General features: G+C 45.6%; 1 protein-coding gene across 1 annotated transcript in view; it reads right to left on the reverse strand.

Annotated features, from left to right (window-relative positions):
- The window catches only part of LOC146821513 (uncharacterized), a 436,639-nt gene that overhangs the window by 93,016 nt on the left and 320,802 nt on the right, over window positions 1-22,821 (reverse strand). Inside the window, exon 14 of the mRNA XM_085612507.1 lies at window positions 8,581-8,809. Within this exon, the coding sequence (XP_085468633.1) occupies window positions 8,581-8,809 (229 nt within the window). The remainder of the gene's footprint in view (window positions 1-8,580; window positions 8,810-22,821) is intronic.

Here is a 22,821-nt window from a genome sequence, read left to right on the forward strand (position 1 = left end):
GTAAGGATAGCTTATGTCTTTCTCCCAGCTATTGCTCATACATTTTACAGAGTCTTTCTTACTCAGATACTCCCGGTCTATGGCTCTAGACAATTCTTTTCCCTGCATTTTAAGAACACTCTTTATTATATTGATTTGTAATGTCTTCAGATCTATTTTCACCTTCAGGTGGTCACAAATGGACTGAAGTTTACTTCTTGCGGTTTTTGCCCATTTTAGCTCACTTACTTGAATTTCTTTCATACACCATTGAGATACCTTTGTGACCTCACCGAGTCCTAAACGATTTCAAAATCGGAGTAAACTTTGTTTCACCTGAACATTCCACGCCGTCAGACCCGATTCCAGTCTAATTGCCTGGATCATTGCCGAGCTTGGAAGGGACAATAATGATTTTAAACATTTCCCTTCCTCTTTATCCCAGGAGCTTTTACCATTGATATAAAACATTTCTGAACCGTATTGGAGTTGCGGGGTAATCATTGCTTTATAGGCCGTCAATAGGGGTTTACGAGACATATCTCCATAACTACGATTGAATCTTTTCAGCCCACATACCGCCAGTTGTGCTTTTTTTTCTGTGCCTCAAGGTCCATACCCCACTTCAAAGAATTTGTAAACCATATTCCAAGATATTTGTATTCATTTACAATTTCTAATTTAGTTTGGCCCAAGTACCAATTGCACTTCGTATTCCTCTTCCCGAAGCACAGAATTTTTGTTTTGTCCATGTTTACTGTCAATCGTTTTACCGTACAGTATGCGCTGAAAGTATTCAGCTTTCTTTGTAGACCCACCTCGGTTTGGTCCAATATTACTAGATCGTCGGCATACAGCAAACAGGACAAGTGCCTACCATTTACTTTTGGGCTTGCGCCTCTGGCAGACCCCAAGGTAAGGGGCAGATCTGCTAGGAATATGGCAAAAAGGAGCGGAGCCAAAACACAACCTTGCCTAAGTTTATTATATATCACTATTTCAGGTGTTGGGCCGCCAGATGTATCTTTAATTACTTGTACCCAATTATGACTATGTAGCTCCTGGATTACCATCAAAAGATCAGATGGAACCTCATAGTTTCTCATGGTCTCCCACAGACACTCCCTATCCACTAAGTCAAATGCTGTGCGAAAGTCCACGAAGCAGCAGTAGAGCTTGCCCTGCAGCTCCATGGACTTCCGCGCCACAGCCCACAAGGCAAAGCGGTGGTCAATAGTAGAGTGTCCTTCTTTGATGCCTCCCTGTTCTATTGCGACTATCGACCGCCGCTCCACCCACTCCTTTAATCTACCAAGGATTATTTTTGAGAAAACCTTTTCTCCAATGTCCAGCAAGTTGATTAGCCTGTAGTTTATGGGATCCTTCCTATCACCCTTTTTATGTAACGGCCTAATTATTGACCCTCTCCAGGTTTTAGGGATACAGCCTGAGTCTAAAATGGCCATGAACATATGCGATAGAAAACCTGCCCACCAATCCATTTGAGTTTTAATTAGAATGGCGGGTAGGTTATCTGGTCCTGCTGCACGAGATAAATTCAGCTTCTTGATTGTTTCTTTTACTTTCTCTATTTTAAAGGCTGGTTTTAACTCTTCTACGGAGACTGTCCAAATGGATTTTTCCTTATTTATTTCCAGGTTCCTATTAGCTTTGTATAAATTACCCAGGTAGTTTACCCATGCCGCCTCTTCCACCACACAGCTCATATTTCCCGGTGTCCTTCCTGCGGCATCCTGTATCAACCTCCAGAAACCTTTTATATTTTTAGTTTCTATTGCTTCTAGTAGGTTTCCCCAACATTTTTCTTTAAAAATCCTTTTCTGCTTCCTTACTAAGGATTTATATTCTTTCTTCAAGTTGAGCAGGATCTCTAAGTTTCCAACTTCATATCGTATCCTCTGCCTCCGCTCTATTTTCTGAATGGCTCTTTTTTTATGCCTGCAGGCAAGATTCAACCACTTGGGTTGCCTTCCTTAGCTATGTTGTTCTTTTACCTTAGCCTGTTTCTTATCGTTTAAATGCACTGCCTGTACTATTTTGTCCATGTACCATATTACCTGCTGTCCCTCAACACTATCCTTCATTAAGTTTTGTTGAAAGCTTACTAATTTCTCAATATATTCTTCCGTCAGTTTTGTAGACAAGCGCTTGGGATATTCCACATTTTGGGGGATCACTCTAACATGGGCTTGTAGACCCCCTTAAAAATTCGCAATACAAAGCATTATGTTCACTATCCGTGCGCTTGATTATCCGGAACTTTTTTACCATTACATAGTTCCAAGTCTGCACAAAAATATAGTCTCTAGGGCAATGTTGATTTCCTACTCTAAAAGTCCGTGTGGCTGGGCGGTCTGGGTCCAACCTGCCATTTAAACATATTAATCCCGTAGAGCCCAGAAACTTCCCTAATGCTTCATCCTGATTGGTAGTTTCACAGGTGGGAAATTTTGCTGACCCTATATTATAAGAGCTTAAAATTTCCTCGAACCAGTGATCTATCTTTTCAAAATTTAGTTTGTGGTTAAAATCGCCCATTATCACCATTACATCGGTTCCATACATTTCGTTTAAATTAATTATATCCTTTTTAAAAAGCCCCATTTCTGTATCATATTCTTTTTGAGAACTCCATTGAATATATACATTTATAAGGATCAGATTCTCCTCCTTCCCTTCGCTACTCGAAAGGAATACCTTACAAACCAACAACCATTTACATGCTGTGCTGATTAACTTAGACTTTTTCACTAGCCTGGTTGAGGTGAGAGTCATAATCCCACCCATAATTTTACTGCTGGCTTATGAATTTGAACAAACCCTTCAACCACTGAGGTGTTGCCGCATAGCCATGTTTCCTGCAAACAAATAATATCAACGTACTTTGCAACGTGGTTTAAACTATCTAACTTTGTATGTCCTCCCAATCCATTTATGTTCCATGATATTATTCTCAGGGTATGCGACAACTCAGTGTCCTAATCGATTTCACTAAGGCACCCTGATTCATTTAGACCCCATGAAGATGTACTTAGGATCCTATTATCCGAGCCCCAATTGCCCCAGTTTTTATTAGGCTCCCAGTTCTCTACTGCTATGGTAATATTTGCCTTCTCACCTTGCCCCCATGCAACTAACTTCACCTGCCTTTCCCCCAAACCTGCATGGAATCTCAGGAAGTCTCCCTCTCGCTGTTTCCCTTTTTCAACTTTCGCTTCAGAGATTATGCTTATACCCTCTTTTAAGATCTCCTTCTCAGCTTTCTAAATATCTGCCTTAACCAGGCATGAGTAGAATTGGACTTTTGTGTATTCAGCGCCTTTATTGTTACTACTGAACCCTGCCTGTCTCAGATCCTTTGTACCAATTTCTTTTAAACTTGGGCAATTTGCGAAGGAGAATAAGAGTTGGGAACGATTTAGAGGGACAATCTTCCTTTGTTTTTTGCTCCCCAACACTTGGTCAGTGGGTTTAAAGTAAATCCACATTTTGTTCTTATTAATCTTATCTGAGAACGTTTGTGAGTCCAATCTCCACTCCCCTGCCATTCATTCTTTCTAGGTAAAGTGTTTGTTCTTCTTCCTTCTATTACTGTGTTTCTAGGGGATTCTTTCCCTCCTAGCTTATCACCTTTAATTTTTAAACTCGTATCTTCCCTACGGGGTTTGCGGGTGCATTTTCGCAGTACCATTTTCCCTTCCACTTCGGCAACTACTCCTACAGAACCAAGTTGCCTCTCTATATGGCTTTTTTCCCTCCTATTATTTAGCAGAATTCCATTTCTATAAGATTGTTCCATGGACTGCAGATCCTTACCCTTCTCTTTTATTGGTGCCTTCTTTTTTCCATATGTATGGGCTGGTCTTTTATTCTTTTATAAGAATATCTATGGGTCAGGCGTTTTGGCCAGGAAAAATTTCCCCGCCTCCTTACCAGCATTGGACATCTGGAAATGTACACTTCAGACTGAGCCCTACCCTCTGCAGTGACCCTGTGTTCCCTTCAGTACTGCCTTCTATTAAGGGGTCTAGTACTGGTCTAACCATTGTTGGCATCTGCCCCCTTATCCCCTGTAGTTCTTCTACCATTCTTTTAAACTGTATGTCATAGTTATTTAACAGGGAATTATTTAGTACTGAAACTTCTAACAACCCTTGCAACATTTTTTGCAACATTAGCATAATGTCCAACATAGAGGCAGAAGATGATGTCGTAATATCTAAGCCCAGCGTGCCATTCCGTAGCATCTCGTTTACGGAGTCTTTAATCTTAGAGCTTTGGTTTCCTTCATGGTCTTCATTTCTTTCAAAAGCAGATCTTGTAGCAGAGTTTGACAGATCCATACGGGCCCCTACATCTCTAGACCCATTCTCTACCGATATTTCATTCTCAACCCCCAACGTGGAAAATATCCGAGGCGAAGATGAAAGTCTTGGCTCCAAAGGAGGGTCAATTTGACTTAAGTCACGCTGTGTGAAGGAGGAATCAGCAATCGCCATGACCTCCTCTACACTTGGTTGCCCTTTGTTACTTTCTTGATCGTGACCTTTTCCCGGTGTAAGTGTCCACTTAAAGTGCTTACCCTTAAAGTCCTTTATAGATTTGGACACTAAACCACCTTCTTTCCCACCTCCTTTTGTTTTATCGACTATGGTGGGTTTCTTTGTGATTTTCCTCACCTCCCTTTTCTCATTTTCCACTGATTTTTCACGGGCGCCCCTTCAAGCCCTTCTTCAAATGACGTCACCTCAAGCTCACCACTTTGTTTTGTTAAGTCTTCTTGGCTTTGCCTTCCTTGGCGCCATTCCAATTGGGGCCTCTAAATAGACTCTGTGTTGTTAATAAGATTATAGGACACGTCTATTCGTAGGTTTGCCAGCCAAATCAAAATAAGTTCTCAAGCAGGGAGCTCTACCTCCTTACCCCATACAGATCAACAGTTCGTCAGTCCCAAGAGTAGAAGTCAATTTAGACCCTTAGTACGCGCTTCCTCTTGCTCTTCCTGAGCTTTCTATGCTCAAGCCAGGTCTCCCCTGTGTGCTGACTGGCTGACCGTGGGTCTTCTTACACTGGTTTTGCCACAGTATATTTGTTTTTATATGCTAGCGAGGGTCTTAAACTGGGACTGCTCAGACCTCTCTGGTCCCCTTAAAATGGGCGTTTCCCCAAGGGTATGTCGCTTTCCCACTGCTTTTCCACAGTGCTGCCTCCGCTGCCTCCGCTGTTGCTCACCAGGGCCCCCGGCTCCCTCATCCGGATCCGCCAAACGGTCCCTCCAGATGATACACGGGCGGAAGCTCCCAGCTAAGGGCACACACTCACGTTACAGCCTCCCTCTCTTCACAGTACCGGCAATTCCAGCCAATACTTTCACGGACCCCCGAGTGTGCCACACAGATTTCGCAGATTCGCGCTCCTATTATCGTCGCTTTTCGGCGCTTTTTCCGGCCCTTTCGGTAAACTTACGGTAGTTATACAGAATCAAACGCGGAGCACCCGACTTCTGTGCTTCCCGCTAGATCGCTCGCTTCCTACCTTTGCCTATAGAGCCCTTCATAGAATGAAGGAGACAGATTTGCAAACAAAGAGTGACCGTCACATACAACTGAAAAGCAAGCCAGACCCTGAGGTCATGGGAGCCTCCCTTGGGGACAACATCATCCAGTGGCTAAAAATCCAGGGTCTGTTAAGCAGGTTGGATAGGATCACCATTTCCAAGGAAGCATTTTCCAAGAACAGATTTCCATTCAGTGTTCCCATTGCCAGGGTCTAATTGCATAGCCCCTGTCCATTTGCTGTGGTTAATAGATCCTCACCTTCAAGGTCAAGGCAGCATTCTCTCCACTCTGGGATGTTGCATCATCATGTGTGTGGTGTGAAGACAGGTCGGGACTCAGTTTCTGACATGTGGGAATCCATAGACACTGAGGGTGTTGAAGCCACGTGTGACTAATAGGTTCAAAAGTAAGGCGCCTCTCTGTAGAACTCAGTGAAGCCATTGTAGAATAAATAATACTGTTTCTTGAATAGCAAACAGTTTGAAAAGCCTGACCGCGAAGGAAACTGCCTTTACGCTGTGCCTAGATTGGAGCTATTAACCATTTATTCATGTTACCCGAGTAATTTCAGGATGCGCTCTAGACTCTGCCATACCTCCACACCTTCTGCCTATGCTCTAAGTCCTTATTCAGTGACGTGGCCTCATGATGCAGGGCACCACTTGCTAGTGACAGTAAAGTCTCTTTATGCTACAGCACCTATCCAAAGTTGTAGAATTGGTTATGTCAATTTTCAGTACACAATGGCATTGGTAGACTCATGCATTCAAGATTCTTAGTCTGCAATGACTCCTAGGAGAGTACTGGTATCGTAACTCATTAGGGCTAGCCCGATCAGTCCTTAGTAAAGGATGCATCCAAATCCATTGTGACGTGCCTACCAACTAACTGTGTTTTTCGCTTAAAGTATATTGTCAAGCTGATCTCTAATTTTATGGTTGTCACCAGTTTGTGACACAGAATCCCTGGAGCTACAAGTCACTCCTATGTCAACATCCCTTAGAGCACATGCACTACAAAAGGCTTCATATTTACAAGGGTTTGTTGATTTTAACTGACTTACCACATGAACAATAAATCAGCAATACCTTTTCAACATTCAAGACAAAACAAACATTGGCAAAGGCAACAGTGTGGATTTAATTTATGAAAATATGCATATAGAATTTGTGCATGGCTAAGTTGGCATGTATAAGTCAGACCTTTTGGCTGTGCTAATACTTGATAACGGATGTAAATGGAATGCTCCTGAAGGCAAAATGTCTTGACTACAAAACTAAAAAAACTGCTGCAGCAAAAACACAGATATTTCTTTCTTTATACACTGTAACTATGACAAAGAATGTAATGTTTGGTAATTCTGTATACTTAATAGGTGTAAAATAGCTGCTCATTCATTACAATGCAAGCACTCCATGAAACAGCCAATAGAGAACGATAACCTGCTCTATGCATAGTTTCAATAATTTGCAACAATAAGTATTATAGACAGCTGTGCTCTCAAGGCGTGCCAATTACAAGAGGTACAGCAGGCCCAGAACATGTGTGGCGGGTTCAGCGTGAAACAATGAGGACCCGGCAGAAGCCCTTAACCTGCAGCATCCAAACAGATGTTGCGCAAACCTGCAGAGACCCCGGTAGAAGCTCTTAACCTGCAGCATCCAAGCTGATGCAGTGCAAGCCTACAGAGACCCCGGGAAAAGGTCTTCACCTGCAGCGTACAAGCTAATGCAGTGCAAACCTGCAGAGCCCCCACAGGAGCTCTCAACCTGCAGCATCCAAGCTAATGCAGTGCAAACCTGCAGAGCCCCCGGCAGAAGCTCTTAACCTGCAGCATCCAAGCTGATGCAGTGCAAACTTGCAGAGCCCCCGGCAGGAGCTCTTAACCTACAGCATCCGAACAGATGCTGCGCAAACCTGCAGAGACCCCGGCAGAAGCTCTTAACCTGCAGCATCCAAGCTGATGCAGTGCAAACCTGCAGAGACCCCGGGAGAAGGTCTTTACCTGCAGCATCCAAGCTGATGCAGTGCAAACCTGCAGAGACCCTGGGAGAAGGTCTTCACCTGCAGCATACAAGCTAATGCAGTGAAAACTTGCAGAGCCCCTGTCAGGAGCTCTTAACCTGCAGCATCCAAGCTAATGCAGTGCAAACCTGCAGAGCCCCCGGCAGGAGCTCTTAACCTGCAGCATCCAAGCTAATGCAGTGCAAACCTGCAGAGCCCCCAGCAGAAGCTCTTAACCTGCAGCATCCAAGCTAATGCAGTGCAAACCTGCAGAGCCCCCGGCAGAAGCTCTTAACCTCCAGCATCCAAGCTGATGCAGTGCAAACCCGCAGAGACCCCGGCAGAAGCTCTTAACCTGCAGCATCCAAGCTAATGCAGTGCAAACCTGCAGAGCCCCTGGCAGAAGCTCTTAACCTGCTGCATCCAAGCTGATGCAGTGCAAACCTGCAGAGACCCCGGGAGAAGGTCTTTACCTGCAGCATCCAAGCTGATGCAGTGCAAACCTGCAGAGACCCCGGGAGAAGGTCTTTACCTGCAGCATCCAAGCTGATGCAGTGCAGACCTGCAGAGACCCCGGCAGAAGCTCTTAACCTGCAGCATCCAAGCTGATGCAGTGCAAACCTGCAGAGACCCCCGGAGAAGGTCTTTACCTGCAGCATCCAAGCTAATGCAGTGTATACCTGCAGTGAAAGCCTACTGTTCGAATGCCGGCCTGAAACATGAAGTGCCAACCACATAACAATGCCAGCTTTTAGCGTTATGACATTACTGTGAAGACAAATGTGTCTTTACACGTAAAGGATGCAATATACTTAAATAAGAAATAATTCCAGGGGGTCAGAATGAAACAACAATGGTTCCTTCACTACCCATGTCACAATAGCTCAGTATCAATAAATGTATGCATTTCAAACTAAGGATTTAAATCTATCAATTTTGTAAACATGGCTTTATAATTAGTATTGCGAATCATACTCTCCGACCTACAAGAATACAGTGTCCTACATTGTGTACAAACCTTTTCCTGCATGTTTAAAAGCTCCTTGCCTGCAGGGATAGACGTAAGTCGAATGAGTGCAGACAAGGCCTGGCATCTCCGTTCAGTCCATTCCTGTCTGCCACTGGATTCTTCAACCAGGAACTCGAGGAGACCATAGCTCGCCTTCAGGAGTACCCATTCTATTTGTTGAACCACAGCTCCTCTATAGGGACACAGGCAGAGAGCTCTTGATGCAAAATCTGCAACACTAAACCATACGTTTGGATTAAAACTCAGACAAAGTATGAAAAGCAAAAAGAAAATTGTTTAAAGATTTTCAGCAGATTACCCACAATGGGTAAGGTTCTAAAAATCTTTTACAGTTTTAAGTGTGCAGATTCTGCAGATTGTCTTTTTTAAATCATTGAAATTACAACGATGTTTAATTTACCTTTGTTAATGTATTTTCTGTCTTTCATAAGATGTCTCATTTTAGAAATATCTCCATGTAACAGTCTGTATCCAGAACATTTGAAGTTTTCATATTCAGTAGACAAGCATCCCTAGAGTGAATACCATCTGTATTTACACAAAGGCGTGATCACTTTAAGTGACATAACTCGAGGGTGCTGCCTGATCTCTGTTGTGCCTAATTTCAATGCACATGAAAAAGAGGAGGAGATACCCTTGAAATCAAATCTGGGACAGGGTCAATACCAACAAAAAACACAAAGGGTCCCTATTCAACACATTCAATTATGAAATTCCTATACAACGTTAGTGCTTAGGGGGAATAATAAATCATGCTAATACAATACAGAACAGTATTATTGAGTCAAAGCAACACAGAAAACTAGTACAACTAACGTTGTATAGGAATTTCTTAATTTCAATGCACCACAGAGGATAGTGAAAAAGATGGAATTTTAATAGAATATAGAAACATTTTACTGAAAAACAGCAACATAACTTCATAAGAGGGCAGGACACGCTTTAGAAGTGATCTGAAGGAGCAGCATCTTCATACAAAAAGTTACCCTTGGTAAGATATTTGTTAAGCTAAATGATATGGATTCACATAGACTTCTCGCTTTAGAAAGAATCCCAAGGCACCATTGCATAAAGTTGATGGGTCTGAAAAACAATATCTATAACCAACTATATGAAGCATTGTAGAAGAGATGTCTGACCGAAATGGCTTCATTGCCCAACTCTGACTCCAGACATTATTGCTTGTCAACGTGTGCAACAAGTCTAGGTAAATGAGTAGATTTCCAACTATGCATTGCTCGTAAATGTGCTAAAATTGTAGCTGTTCCTCCAGTAAAGTGGACTCAGAAGAATGCAGGAAATTCTATCATGCCCACGTCGTGAAAATGCCTAATACACACACAGGCGCCATCTTCACATAGTCTGCTTCATGACGGCCTGACTGTGCCTTGCATTGGTGAGCCCTGCAAACAACAGGGAGTTGTAATATTCTAGTTAACACTAAAGGATGTATAAAGTGATAGCTCTGGTTTTTGGACAGAGGTTGCAAAGTCTAGGTCATCCTGTCAATTTAGAGCTCAACTGAGGAGACACCACTGCCCAAAGCTGTTGTTGCATTCTTCAGTACTACTGCATTTGAGGAACACTCATCTGAGGAATACGGGATCAAAATTCACGAACATCTGTCTATCCTATCTGTAATTTGCAAACCGATAAAAATCCCTACATCAGTTCACCCGTGGCGAATTCTCATTCCATCTTTCATGGTAGTTAGGGAAGGGCATCTCTTCAGAACAAGAGTTGGCGAGAAACCTTAGCTATCCTCCTCTTTCGTATGCCATTTTCTTCAAAGAGGGCGCCATTGTATAAATTCACTAGCAGGCCAGAAGCTCCATTTGATAAATTCACTAGCAGGCCAGGAGGGGGAGAATGACCAGAGGTATAACATGCACCATTTAAATGACTTCAAAATGTTAGTAGCCACGAAAATCCAAGATACGTTGGTAGTCAGTGTGTTTAGACAGGAAAGACCAAAACACATTGTAAACTGAATAAAAGATGGCCGCCGACAGTCCGTAGGAAGCAGCAGCCCCAGAACCCTGCTCCTGATGATTTTGTTTTCAGTGAGGATATACTGATGTGATAAGGAGAGGTGCAAGGGTACCTAAGCCTCGAAGCCTCTAATCTGGAGAGAGAGGGGGTATGAATTGATTTAAGGAGTTTAGAGAAGATAAAAGAAGATACAAAGATACAAAGATTACAAAGAAAAAGGGATGCTCTGGGAGCCAAACACCCTGACATTGTGGCTATTAAAGAAACTGGGCAGGAAACCGACTGTTCGGAGCAAGTTGTCTCCGCTGATAAAGCTGGTGGTTACTTGTATCCCTGAATATCAGGCAAGGGGAAGAAAAAACATTAGTCGCGATATGGCTCCGAAAAGCCAGAAGGCAGCGAAGGCAGTCATCGGAAGACAAGAAGCGTCGGAGAGCGATTCCGATACACCAGCCGCAAACACAGGAGCCAAAAATCTTCGGAAAGGTCAGATAAGAAAAGAGGCCGCCAGACTACGCGAGGAGGAGCGTTTGGCTGCGACTGAGAGGCGAAGGCAAGATCGAGAGCTTGAACGCAGCAGGAGGAAAGTGCTGCCTGGAAAAGGGGTAGTTAACAGCACTACGAGCGGCGAGAGACAGAAAGATAGCCCCCTCCGGCAGCCCACACTTTATGAATCGTTTACTTCGCTTCACCCGGAGCGGTTGTCAGCGGCTGTGCCGGTAGCCAAACTTACAGAGGGAGAAGGTCTAGGAGAGAAGATCACGGAGGTGTCAGGGATATCAACGGCCCACTTGGAGTCCCCAGCAGCACTTGCGGAGACAGAGACGGAGGAAGCGAGGCCGGCGTCAACAGCAGTGGCAGTGGCGGTTCCGATGTCGGCTCCGTTACCAGCCTCACCAAAAGTTACAGAGCCAATGGATAACGCGCTTCTTGTAGGAGGAGGCAGAGAGGGCGGGGTTAATGTGATCGTGATCGGCGTGCAGCCAGACGCCGCAGAGACCGCAGATACCGCAGAGATTCAGACGCTGTCACCAGCATTGACATCAATCACAGCAGCGGACGCCAGGGGAGCAGGAGACTTATCTGGTGAGCCTGATCTTTCTATCATAAAAAATCCTGTGGTCGGTGAAACAAGGCCGCTGGAGGGCGGTTTTGGGCGCGAAGACAGCCAAACAATGGGTACTGCTGGGGAGAAAAAGGAGACGGAGGGCAGGAAGGTGGGAGCACCAGCTATAATAAATAGTCAGCCAACTGAGGAGAGTGAGTTGACCCTTATGAATCAAGGGGGGCTATTTAATTCTCAGGAGAAGCGAGGGGAGATGGATGGAGGGAGCATGATCGGATCTATAAACCATACTGTAAAGAGCAAAACCACAAGGGCCACACATGATGGAACTAGAGGCATTCAATTGAGAGTTACGGGCTCACCGAGTGACGAGTGCTTTTATACAGGGCTCGATGAAAAGGATGAGGATGACGAGGAGGAGGACGAGGGGAATGTGGGCACAGGCTCCAGCTCTGTATCGTCTACAGACTTCTCAGTGGAGAGTCACTCAGAGGAACTGGACTCAGAGACCTCAGAGCTGTCAGAGGTGATGGCGGGGAAGAATACCGTTTTAAGGAGGAGCCTCGCAGTAAAAACAAAGGCGAAACCCAGTAGGTCAAGGGGGGGACCGAGAAGGAAAACTAAAAGAATGGAGTACCCACCACAAGGAGATATCGTTAAGAGGTTAGCGTGGGAGACGACAGCTACCTCACAATCGAATGTGGGGGGCGCTACAGGCGGTAAACCACATCCAACCCAGGAAAGAGCCGGAGGGCAACTATCTGGGCAAATGGAGGGGAGTATTGATAAATTCGATCTGTTACTCTCAACTTTGAAACAGATCCAGGGAGAGGCTCGCCTGGAGAGCAAACGAGCCAAACACGCGAATAAAAAAATTCAAGACTCTCTTCGCAAGGTTGATAAACTATATGAAGAAGTATCTGGCAGGCTAGAGGAAGTAGAGGAGAGAACAGGCAAAGTGGAGGAGGCTGTGGTGGAGTTACAAGCGGGTAGACAAAAGCAGGAGAAAACAACATTGGATGTTCTTTGGAAGCTTGAAGACTTTGAGAACAGGCAGAGACGTAACAATATAAGAATTCTTGGTGTGGAGGAGGGGAGGGAAGGGGGGGATGTGCGGGCTTTTGTGGTGGAGTTGCTGAAAGGTGCTTTTCAGGAGTTGGATAATTGGGACTGGGATAAGGAGGTGCAGCGTGCACATAGATTCCCGTTGGTCCAGAAGAAGAATATGCCAGGAGCTAAGTCTAGAGCTATTCTGGTCTTCTTGGGGAATTATCTATTGAGGGAAGAGATAATCATGAAAGCTAAACCAACGAAGAAGCGAACATATAAGGACATCTCCTTCTTTACCCGCCCAGACTTCTGCCATATGACAGTCGAGAGAAGATGGCGAATGAGGCAACTTATTACACCATTTCAGAACATTGGTTGTGAGGTGTATCTAATGTTTCCATCACGTCTTAAAGTGATTGTTAATGGGCAGACTAGGGTATTCTTTTCAGAAATTGCAGCACAGGAATATCTAACTTTTCTGAAGGAAGAGAAGGGGAGAAGGGGGGAGAGAGAACGAGACAGGCAAAGTGATCGAGCCGCAGCTATTACTAACACAGAACGTTTGACATAAGAAGTGAAAAGTGAAATTGTATGAAATGAAAATGAAATGATAAGAAGGGGGGAAAAAGATCTTGGCTGCAAAAATGGGGCTATCACATCAGTGTTGAATGGGTTGAAGGATTATGTTGGGTGGGCAGGGTGGGGCGCTTCCTGGGAGGACCGGCTGTCTCACATAGGTCGGGATCAACCTATTTGCCAGTAAGGGAGGGGGGGGGAGGGGGGAGTGGGTCGGGGGGCTTGGGGGGGTACAAGGCATGGTGCGTACGGAACAGGTAGGGCAAAAGAGGCGAGATGGACAAAAAAAGCAAGGCGCGGGATATAAGGGTAGGCCAAGAGTATTGTTAGCAGATTCAAGTAACTGGGAAACAGTGATCACGTGCAAGTGGAGGGAGACTATTTCAGGGGGGGAGAGCCAGAAACAAAAAGAAATAATTCAAGGTAGGAGAAAGGATGTAAGTAATGATACCCTTGGGTCTTCATGGATATTAGGTGTGTAACGTGGAACGTGTGTGGGCTAAACGATCCACAAAAAAGAATGAGAATCTCCATTGCCTTAAGGCAAATGAATGTTGATTTAGTCTTCATACAGGAGACACATATAATGGACTCGCAGGTATATTTGCTGAATCAGCTGGGATTTTACCTATTAGTAAGTTCTAGGCAGGGGGTGAAAAAGAGAGGGGTAGCCATCTTCGCTAGGAATAGGAATACTGTGGTAAGGAAGAAAGCACATGATCTGTGGGGGCGGTGGGCTATGGTAGAGTGTCTCTTGGACGGGGTATGGACCACGCTTGTTTCCGTTTATGGGTCTACTGAAGACGACCCGGAAATCTTTCAATTCTTGGATGTAGAATTAGCTACCTGGGCCCCGAGAGTCATTATTGCAGGGGACTTTAATATCAATGGGTCAGATGGGTTAGGGCAGGGTTCCTTTGGGAAATACAAGGGGAGGAAGAAAAGAGTGAGCCGAGCATTGGGAAGCTTAATTGTTAACAATGCCCTAATAGATGTTTGGGGGATTAAACGGATGGCTGATAAGGGGTATACGTATTATTCAGCCCCACACCAAGTGTGTGTCAGGTTAGATTATTTCTTAGTCCCTAGCTCTGATGTCGCGAATGTACAGATAGGTAAATTACCAAGGATATTCAGCGACCATAACCCACTAATACTAACATTCTCGAGTAAAACAAATGAAAGACAGCACACTAGTTGGACGTTTGAGAGGGGGCTGCTAAAAGAGGAGGATTATATAGGACACATGACTAAGACTTCTTTCAGATTAATAGAGGTAGCGCGGCAGAGGGGGTGGTCTGGGATGCCTTTAAGGCAGGAATCCGGGGCGAGACAATGAGCTTCAGCTCATTTAAGCGGAAACAAGAACGGGTAAGGAGTGAGGAGGCAAGGGAAAAGTTGATTGAGGCGGAGGCAAAATTGGAAAGCTGTCTCTTGAGTGGTATTCAAATTGATATGGCATGGAACGAGCTACTTAAGGCTAAAGGGGAAGCAGAAAAGGATGTCGCTATCAAAGCAGCTAAACTGTACACGTCTAAAAGGGAGAAGTGTTATGAGTGCAGTGAAGCCGTAGGCAGACAACTAGCTGTTCGGGCAAGACAGCATGAGTCTACGGGAATAATAAGGGAGATAAGGGATGCAGCGGGCGGGTTACATGCGGATCTGGAGGAAATCCGGGAGGTATTCAGGAATTTTTATGAAAATTTGTACACCGAAGAACTGGGGGATATCGATAACCGGGCAGTGAATGGGTACCTGCAAGGGATACCTGGGGCTGCATTGGAGGAGGAGGACTCGGAGGGTTTGGAGGGTATACTGCAATTAGAAGAGATAAAAGATGCAGTATGGAATCTGCCGGCGGGCAAGGCAGCAGGACCGGATCAAATCCCAATAGAATTTTATCAGGTTTTTTGGGGGGCCCTGAAGGAGGCTATAACAATTCTAATGCAGCAGGCGCAAGCAGGACTCTCAATTCCGGCATCGTGGGGGGGCGCGGTGATTGTGTTAATACTTAAAAAAGGGAAACCGCCGGAGGAGCCGGGGTCTTATAGACCAATCACTTTAATGAACACCGATGCTAAAGTGTTCTCCAAAGCGTTGGCAACAAGATTAGCTGGAGTGATTGTTAATATTGTGAGTAGAATGCAACATGGGTTTATTCCGGGAAGGGGGACCACCCATCATGTTCGTAAAGTGATCACGTTATTTGATACTACGGATGTCGCAGGAGACCCGATGGCTGTTATGCTATTGGATGCGGAAAAAGCATTCGATCGGGTCTCCTGGGGCTATTTATGGAGGCTTCTGGAAAGATCTGGTATAAAGCAGGGATTTATTAATTCAATCAAGGCACTGTATTTAAATCCTGTTGCCTCGGTTCGGGTTAATGCAGGGTATACGAGGCAATTTCAAATAAATCGTGGAACTAGGCAGGGGTGTCCCTGTTCACCACTGCTGTTTGCTATTTATATTGACCCATTTTTAAGAAGAATCGAGGCGTGTGGTCTGGTTAATGCTCTCCCTACCCTTACTGGGCAATGTAAAGTTTTAGCCTATGCCGACGATGTTGCAGTGGTCACCCCAACACCGATGGAGTCTGTTAATCAAATTGAAATAGAGGCTGCAAATTTTGGGTATGGGTCGGGGTATAGGTTAAATAAGGGAAAGACTCAAATAATTAAAAATAGATTTGCCATTTGTACCGACAGTCGAGTTATATGCTCAGGAACATACTTAGGGGTATCTATCTCGGCAGAGTTGGATTTATTAGTGGAAAGGAACATCACCCCGTTAATGAAAAAAGTGGAAAAAGACCTGGACAGACTGGAGAACTTGCACTTGAGTTTAGTGGGGAGGACGAATATAATTAAAATGTTAATTCTCTCAAAAATTTTATATTTCTTTAGGGCAATTCCCTTGCTGTTTGATGCTAGGTGGTTCAAAAGGATAGAACTCATGCTTAATAGATTTGGGGAAAAGAAAAGACACGAAGGGCATTAAGATTCATGACATTGCCTAAAGAAAGGGGAGGGTGGGCAGTACCCGATTTAAGATTGTATTATTGGGCAGCGACATTTCAAAATATGATCGGACTGGTAGGGGGTGCCGAGGCTGAAGGAGGGAGTGATCTAGGTACGGTGGCATTATTTGGGTTGGTTTTGGGTATGGAGGTGGAAAATGTGTTTTTGAAATTTACGGAGGCTAGCTACTACAAGAGAACAAAATTCAAGACCCTTATGGCAGCATTTGCAGTATGGAAAGCATTTATGAAAAGAGCAGGCTTGGGGAGGTATAACCGTTATACTAGATTAGCAGATAACCCTAATATACCAGTAGAGATTTTTGGAGATCCGGTGTTTACAGAATGGGTAGTTAAGGGAGTTAAGAGTTTTGGGGATCTTATGGGGGATTCAAGTGTCTGCCAATTTTCAGAAATCCAGAATAGGTATAATTTACATAATAGACATTTCTTCAAGTTTTTACAAATTAGGAGCTTCTTGTTGAGTAAAGCGGGCGGATTTTTGGGATTTGGTAGGGACTCTGTAATGGAATTGATACGATTAGGGAAAGAGTGTACGATTAAAAGATTCTATTCCGAATTAACGAAAGGAAAGCAGGATGATTTAGGGAAATGGGGCGATAAGTGGAAGGATGGCCTTGGAGTTAGCCAGGATTGTTTCGAGTTATCCTTGGGAAAGGGCCATAGACTTCTGCGATCCGCATCATTGCAGGCACAGCACTACAAAACGCTGTTTCATCTGTACTACACCCCAGCCAAATTAGCTCAATGGGGAAGAACTGTAGGAACAAACTGTTATAGATGTGGAAGTAATTTGGCAGATTTAGAACATGTATTTGCCACATGCCCCCATTTATATTCTTTGAAGAAGGAGGTTGAAAATTTTATAAAGACGGTACTAGGATTAAACTCTTTCTCATTAACCCCTGCAATAATTTTACTAGGTATAAATGAGGAGGAAGGAGAGCTGCAGTTAGGGGGGGAATTCTTGTTCGTAGCGGTAGCAGTCTTAAGATTGTGCCTAGCCTCTGTATGGTTAGATCCTCTCCCGCCCACGTTTCACCAGTGGCTTGCGAAATTGCTATCGATGTATCATTTGGAGAAAGAGATATACGCCAGGAAAGGTAAAAACGGGAGGAAAATGGGCAGGGCAATCTGGGATCCCATCACCCAATGGAAGGAAGGGAACCTTTGAGTTGTCTTAAAGCACTGAATGGGACTGGCAATGCATGCTCAAATATGCCCTTTGTGGACCAGAGTGTGCGTTTAATTGGTGTATAAGTTTACTAAAAGTTCCATATGGGTAGGCAGACTATGCCTTGAAAGGGAGGAGGATAAGGTGCATGGTAATTAATGTTTCTTATAATTTCTTTCCGGTTGGCCCCCCTCTTATGGTGCTATGTATTCTTGTCTCTATGTTAAAAATTTTAGGGCCCTTCTCGCTTTTAACACAGATGAAATATCTTATTGCTACCACTGTTGTCATGCTAAATTTGTTGCTTTGTGTTTTTTTTTTTCCTCTTCTTTTTGGTTTCTGGATTAGTGCACCATGTCTTGTACATAAATATAAAAATGCTTAATAAAAAGAATTAAAAAAAAAAAAAGAACAAGAGTTGGCGAGAAACCTTAGATATCCTCCTCTTTCGTATGCCATTTTCTTCAAAGAGGGCGCCATTGTATAAATTCACTAGCAGGCCAGAAGCTCCATTTGATAAATTCACTAGCAGGCCAGGAGGGCGAGAGTGACCAGAGGTATAACATGCACCATTTAAATGACTTCAAAATGTTAGTAGCCACGAAAATCCAAGATACGTTGGTAGTCAGTGTGTTTAGACAGGAAAGACCAAAACACATTGTAAACTGAATAAAAAGTGAGTCATTTATATAACGCATTTATGGAAAAGAATATTCAACAAGCATTGGCATAGCAAATAGGTCTCGCTTTTGGGACCTTATAAGTATTTAGTTATGCAGCACAATATCCTTGGTGCAAGGCTAAACACTTATAAGGTCCCAAAGGCGAGATCTATTGGTTATGCCAATGCTTGTTTGATTTTGTAAAGAAACACATACACCCACCTTCACCACAAGGCTGGTGGGACTGAGTACAATGCAAATAAATGGCAAAAGAACCTTAAGGTTTAACAAAAATGCCACAGCTTCTAATCATTAGAAGAAGTCAATTTGGGTGGCAATAAACAATACGAAACAGTTAACTAAAATAAATTCACCCCCTACCGCCGACCCCGTGGTACATCCCGGTGTAATGTGTAGCATTCCAAAATGAAGACATCAGTAATGTCTCGCATCAGAGGAAGGTTAATGATTAGTTCAGTCTGCATCCAGTCTGAGGTCGTGTCTCAAGGGTGTGCCAGCAGTGTGCAAAACTCTTAAGTATTTGTGACAAGCTATTTCTTTGAACTCCGATTCCAGCACTGATAAACGCGATGGCCACACCAAGGTAAATCTGCCTCCGTTCCCCGAAGGTCCCATCGATATCTTTTCCACGCCGAGCATGTCCCACAAATGTCATTTCACTTTAAGGAGGGTAGACATGGAAACTGAGTTTTCTGTCTTGCAGCCGCTGTACCTCACTGAAAATGCAAGCCTTCCCCTGGGACAGTTAAAAAATGTCCGCTTTGTGTAACAATTTTAAGTCTTGAAGCTTTGCTCATCACACAGTCAACTTGCAAGGATGTGAAAAACTTTAGAGGTGAATAAAACAAACCAAGAAGTTACGCTTTTACAATAAAAGCTCCTTGCACGAAAGCTACCATCAGCATGACATCCCCACAGACTTCCTGCTGATGCTAAACGCATTGTAATGAGCCAGTGTTTGAATGGCTTCGCCCCAATCAGGCGATACCAAAGGGGATGATGGACAGAGCATTAGAGCAAATCAAACACTCACCCCCAGTCAACTGATCTGGGTTTAATCCCTCATCATTCTTTAGTTCACTCCACCACCCCAGTTCAGACATGGCCATATGCAAATCAGTATGACCCTGTGCCTCATGGGAACAGTCCAGCCCGAACTGCCAAGCCATGTCTTCCCTGGACCGGAAACAAGCATCCTGGGACCGGTTTCGGGTTCATAACCCTCGTCAGCCAGGCTATCTTGAATCCAGAGGCAAAGTGAGCAAGGGACCCACGTCTGGGCATACCCTGCCAACTTAGGGCGAACAAAGCGATACCAAAGGGGATGAGGGACGGAGCGTTAGAGCAAATCAAACACTCACCCCCAGTCAATTGATCTGGGTTTAATCCATCATCATTCTTTAGCTCACTCCACCACCCCAGTTCAGACATGGCCATATGCAAATCAGTCTGACCCTGTGCCTCATGGGAGCAGTCCAGCCCGAACTGCCAAGCCATGTCTTCCCTGGACTGGAAACAAGCATCCTGGGACCGGTTTTGTGTTCATAACCCTCGTCAGCCAGGCTATCTTGAATCCAGTGGCAAAGTGAGCAAGGGACCCACGTCTGGGCGTACCCTGCCAACTTAGGGCGAACAAAGCGATACCAAAGGGGATGATGGACGGAGCGTTAGAGCAAATCAAACACTCACCCCCAGTCAACTGATCTGGGTTTAATCCATCATCATTCTTTAGCTCACTCCACCACCCCAGTTCAGACATGGCCATATGCAAATCAGTCTGACCCTGCGCCTCATGGGAACAGTCCAGCCCGAACTGCCAAGCCATGTCTTCCCTGGACCGGAAACAAGCATCCTGGGACCGGTTACGGGTTCATAACCCTCGTCAGCCAGGCTATCTTGAAACCAGTGGCAAAGTGAGCAAGGGACCCACGTCTGGGATTACCCTGCCAACTTAGGGCCAACAAAGTGATACCAAAGAGGATGATGGACGGAGCGTTAGAGCAAATCAAACACTCACCCCCAGTCAATTGATCTGGGTTTAATCCATCATCATTCTTTAGCTTACTCCACCACCCCAGTTCAGACATGGCCATATGCAAATCAGTCTGACCCTGTGCCTCATGGGAACAGTCCAGCCCGAACTGCCAAGCCATGTCTTCCCTGGACCGGAAACAAGCATCCTGGGACCGGTTTCGGGTTCATAACCCTCGTCAGCCAGGCTATCTTGAATCCAGTGGCAAAGTGAGCAAGGGACCCACGTCTGGGCATACCCTGCCAACTTAGGGCGAACAAAGCGATACCAAAGGGGATGATGGACGGAGCGTTAGAGCAAATCAAACACTCACCTGGCCATGTCTGAACTGGGGTGGCAGAGTGGGCTAAAGAACGGTGATGGATCAAACCCAGATCTGTTGACTGGGTGTGAGTGTTTGATTGGTTCTGATGCTCCGTCCATCACCACCCCCTTTTGTACCGCTTTGTTCGCCATAAGTTGGCAGGGTATGCTCAGACGTGAGTCCCTTGCTCACTTTGCCACTGGATTCAAGCAAGCCTGGCTGAAGACGGCTGAAATGCCAGAAACCGGTCCTAGGAAGCGTGTTTCCGGTCCAGGGAAGGCATGGCTTGGCAGTTCGGGCTGGACTGTTCCCATGAGGCACAGGGTCAGACTGATTTGCATATGGCCATGTCTGAACTGGGGTGGCAGAGTGGGCTAAAGAACGGTGATGGATGAGGGGGGGCGCTAGAGGGCACACAGCGGCATGGCTGACTACTAAGGCAGCTCTGCCGGTCAGGTCCGAACAGCAGCGTAAAAGATCGACATGCAGATCACCCATCATCGCTAAAAAGCGTGTGGGTACGTCGGAGGTACTGGGGCATGGTTTGCTGGCGTGGGGAGCCTGGTTAAATGCAGGAAAAGCCGCTTTGAACTCATTGCCGATCTCCCCGCGGGCGGGACGACCAGCAGCACAAAATGGAGGCGCCCTGCGGTGCAACTGTCCCGTTGCCGACATCGCTTCGAGCAGCCTAGCTCTCGGCTGCGAAGACGAAAACTGGCCCCTGCATGATCGGAGCTATGGGTGAGGCTGCTACCACCGCCTGAAGTACTGCTTTATGAGCCTGATGCATTGTGTTGATGCGGAGCAGGAAGCGCGGCGGGTAGGAGTAAAATGGCGGCTGTACGATTCCGATGAGACTCAGCCTGGAGCACTTGGTCGTGTGGAGGTCCCGGATATCGTTGCAGCGAGGCGGGGATGCCTGTTGAAAGTTCAGGCGGTAAGATTGTGGTGAGACTGCGCCCCGAATGCCACGCTGACTGCATACGCATGTGCCTCAGCTGCTGAGTTTCGAAACTACCCTCTTGAATGGTGACGCTGCAGTTACGAATAGCGGTGAAGGGGGCCTTGCTGAGACGAGTATGGCTCCCAAATTGTGATGACACTAAATGCCGACAAGCGAGGAAACCGGCTGTAGATTGCGCGGTAGTGATGGCGACATCGCGGTGAGTGGGGGGGAGAGTGATGACAATCGGCGACCCTGCAATGGCAATCCCAGCTGGCAGTCTAATGGCTTGGTGGTGGATGCATGAGAGCCACTGCGGACCCTGCGATTTGTAGATACGGCTAAGCGGCAACTTCTGGACTCTGTGAGCCATCGTAGTGGTGGCCTGCACTGGGGGCATTGCGTCCAAGGTTACGCCATATGACTGCTGGCATCAGAGGCTGGAATGGTGCGTTGCTGGGTGTCAAGTTACCCGCCAAGAAGGTGCTGCAACCTGGGGGCAACAACAGTAGCGAGGTGAGGTTGAGGTGCGGCGGAGTCCCCGCAGGTGGTGTTAACGTGTACCAGGCATCGTGGTAATCAGGGTCTGCCACTCCTATCATGGGAAAGGCGGACAAGCAGCAGTCAAAGCTATCCTTTGATACGAAGCGCCAAACGAAAAGTACGTCGGTGCCATTGGATCCAGGAATAGAGGGGGGAGTTCAGGCAAGTCATCCCATGGAGCAAGTTCTCAAAGCAATACAACAAAGTCTGCAGGACATCAATGGTAAGCAGGATTCCTTAACAACTCGGGTTGATAATATTTCGACAAAGCTGGATAAGCAAGGTGAGCGTCTGGATGAGGCAGAGAAACGTATCTCATCAGTGTAAGAAGAGTCGCAATCTACAGCGCGCAAATGTGCAGATATGAAGAAAGTGATGGAGGCTCTCAAAAACAAGGTGGGGGATTTAGAGCCTAGGTCTCGCCGCAACAACATCCGAATCGCGGGAATTCCAGAATCCACCAATACTGGGCGCATGGAGACATATGTGGAAGGTCTGCTGCGAGACGTGTTCGATGCTAATCAGTTCTCGTCGGTCCTCATAGTGGAACGCGCCCATAGATCGTTGGCTCCGAGACCCCCACCAGGCGCCACGCCAAGACCTATAGTGGCTCGGCTCCTGAATTACAGAGACCGTGACGCCATATTGCGTATGGCGCGGGATAAGCAGCAAGTAACATATCAGGGCAACGAATTGGCGTTCTATCCGGACTTTACCATGACGGTACAACTGGCGTGCAAAGAATTCTATCCAGCGAAAAAAAGACTGAGGGAACTGAGGGTGGAGTATGCAATGCTCTATCCAGCTTGACTTAGGGTGACACAGG

The sequence above is a fragment of the Triturus cristatus genome, chromosome 6 (assembly GCF_964204655.1).
Source record: "Triturus cristatus chromosome 6, aTriCri1.1, whole genome shotgun sequence".
In the NCBI taxonomy this organism is placed as follows: domain Eukaryota; kingdom Metazoa; phylum Chordata; class Amphibia; order Caudata; family Salamandridae; genus Triturus; species Triturus cristatus.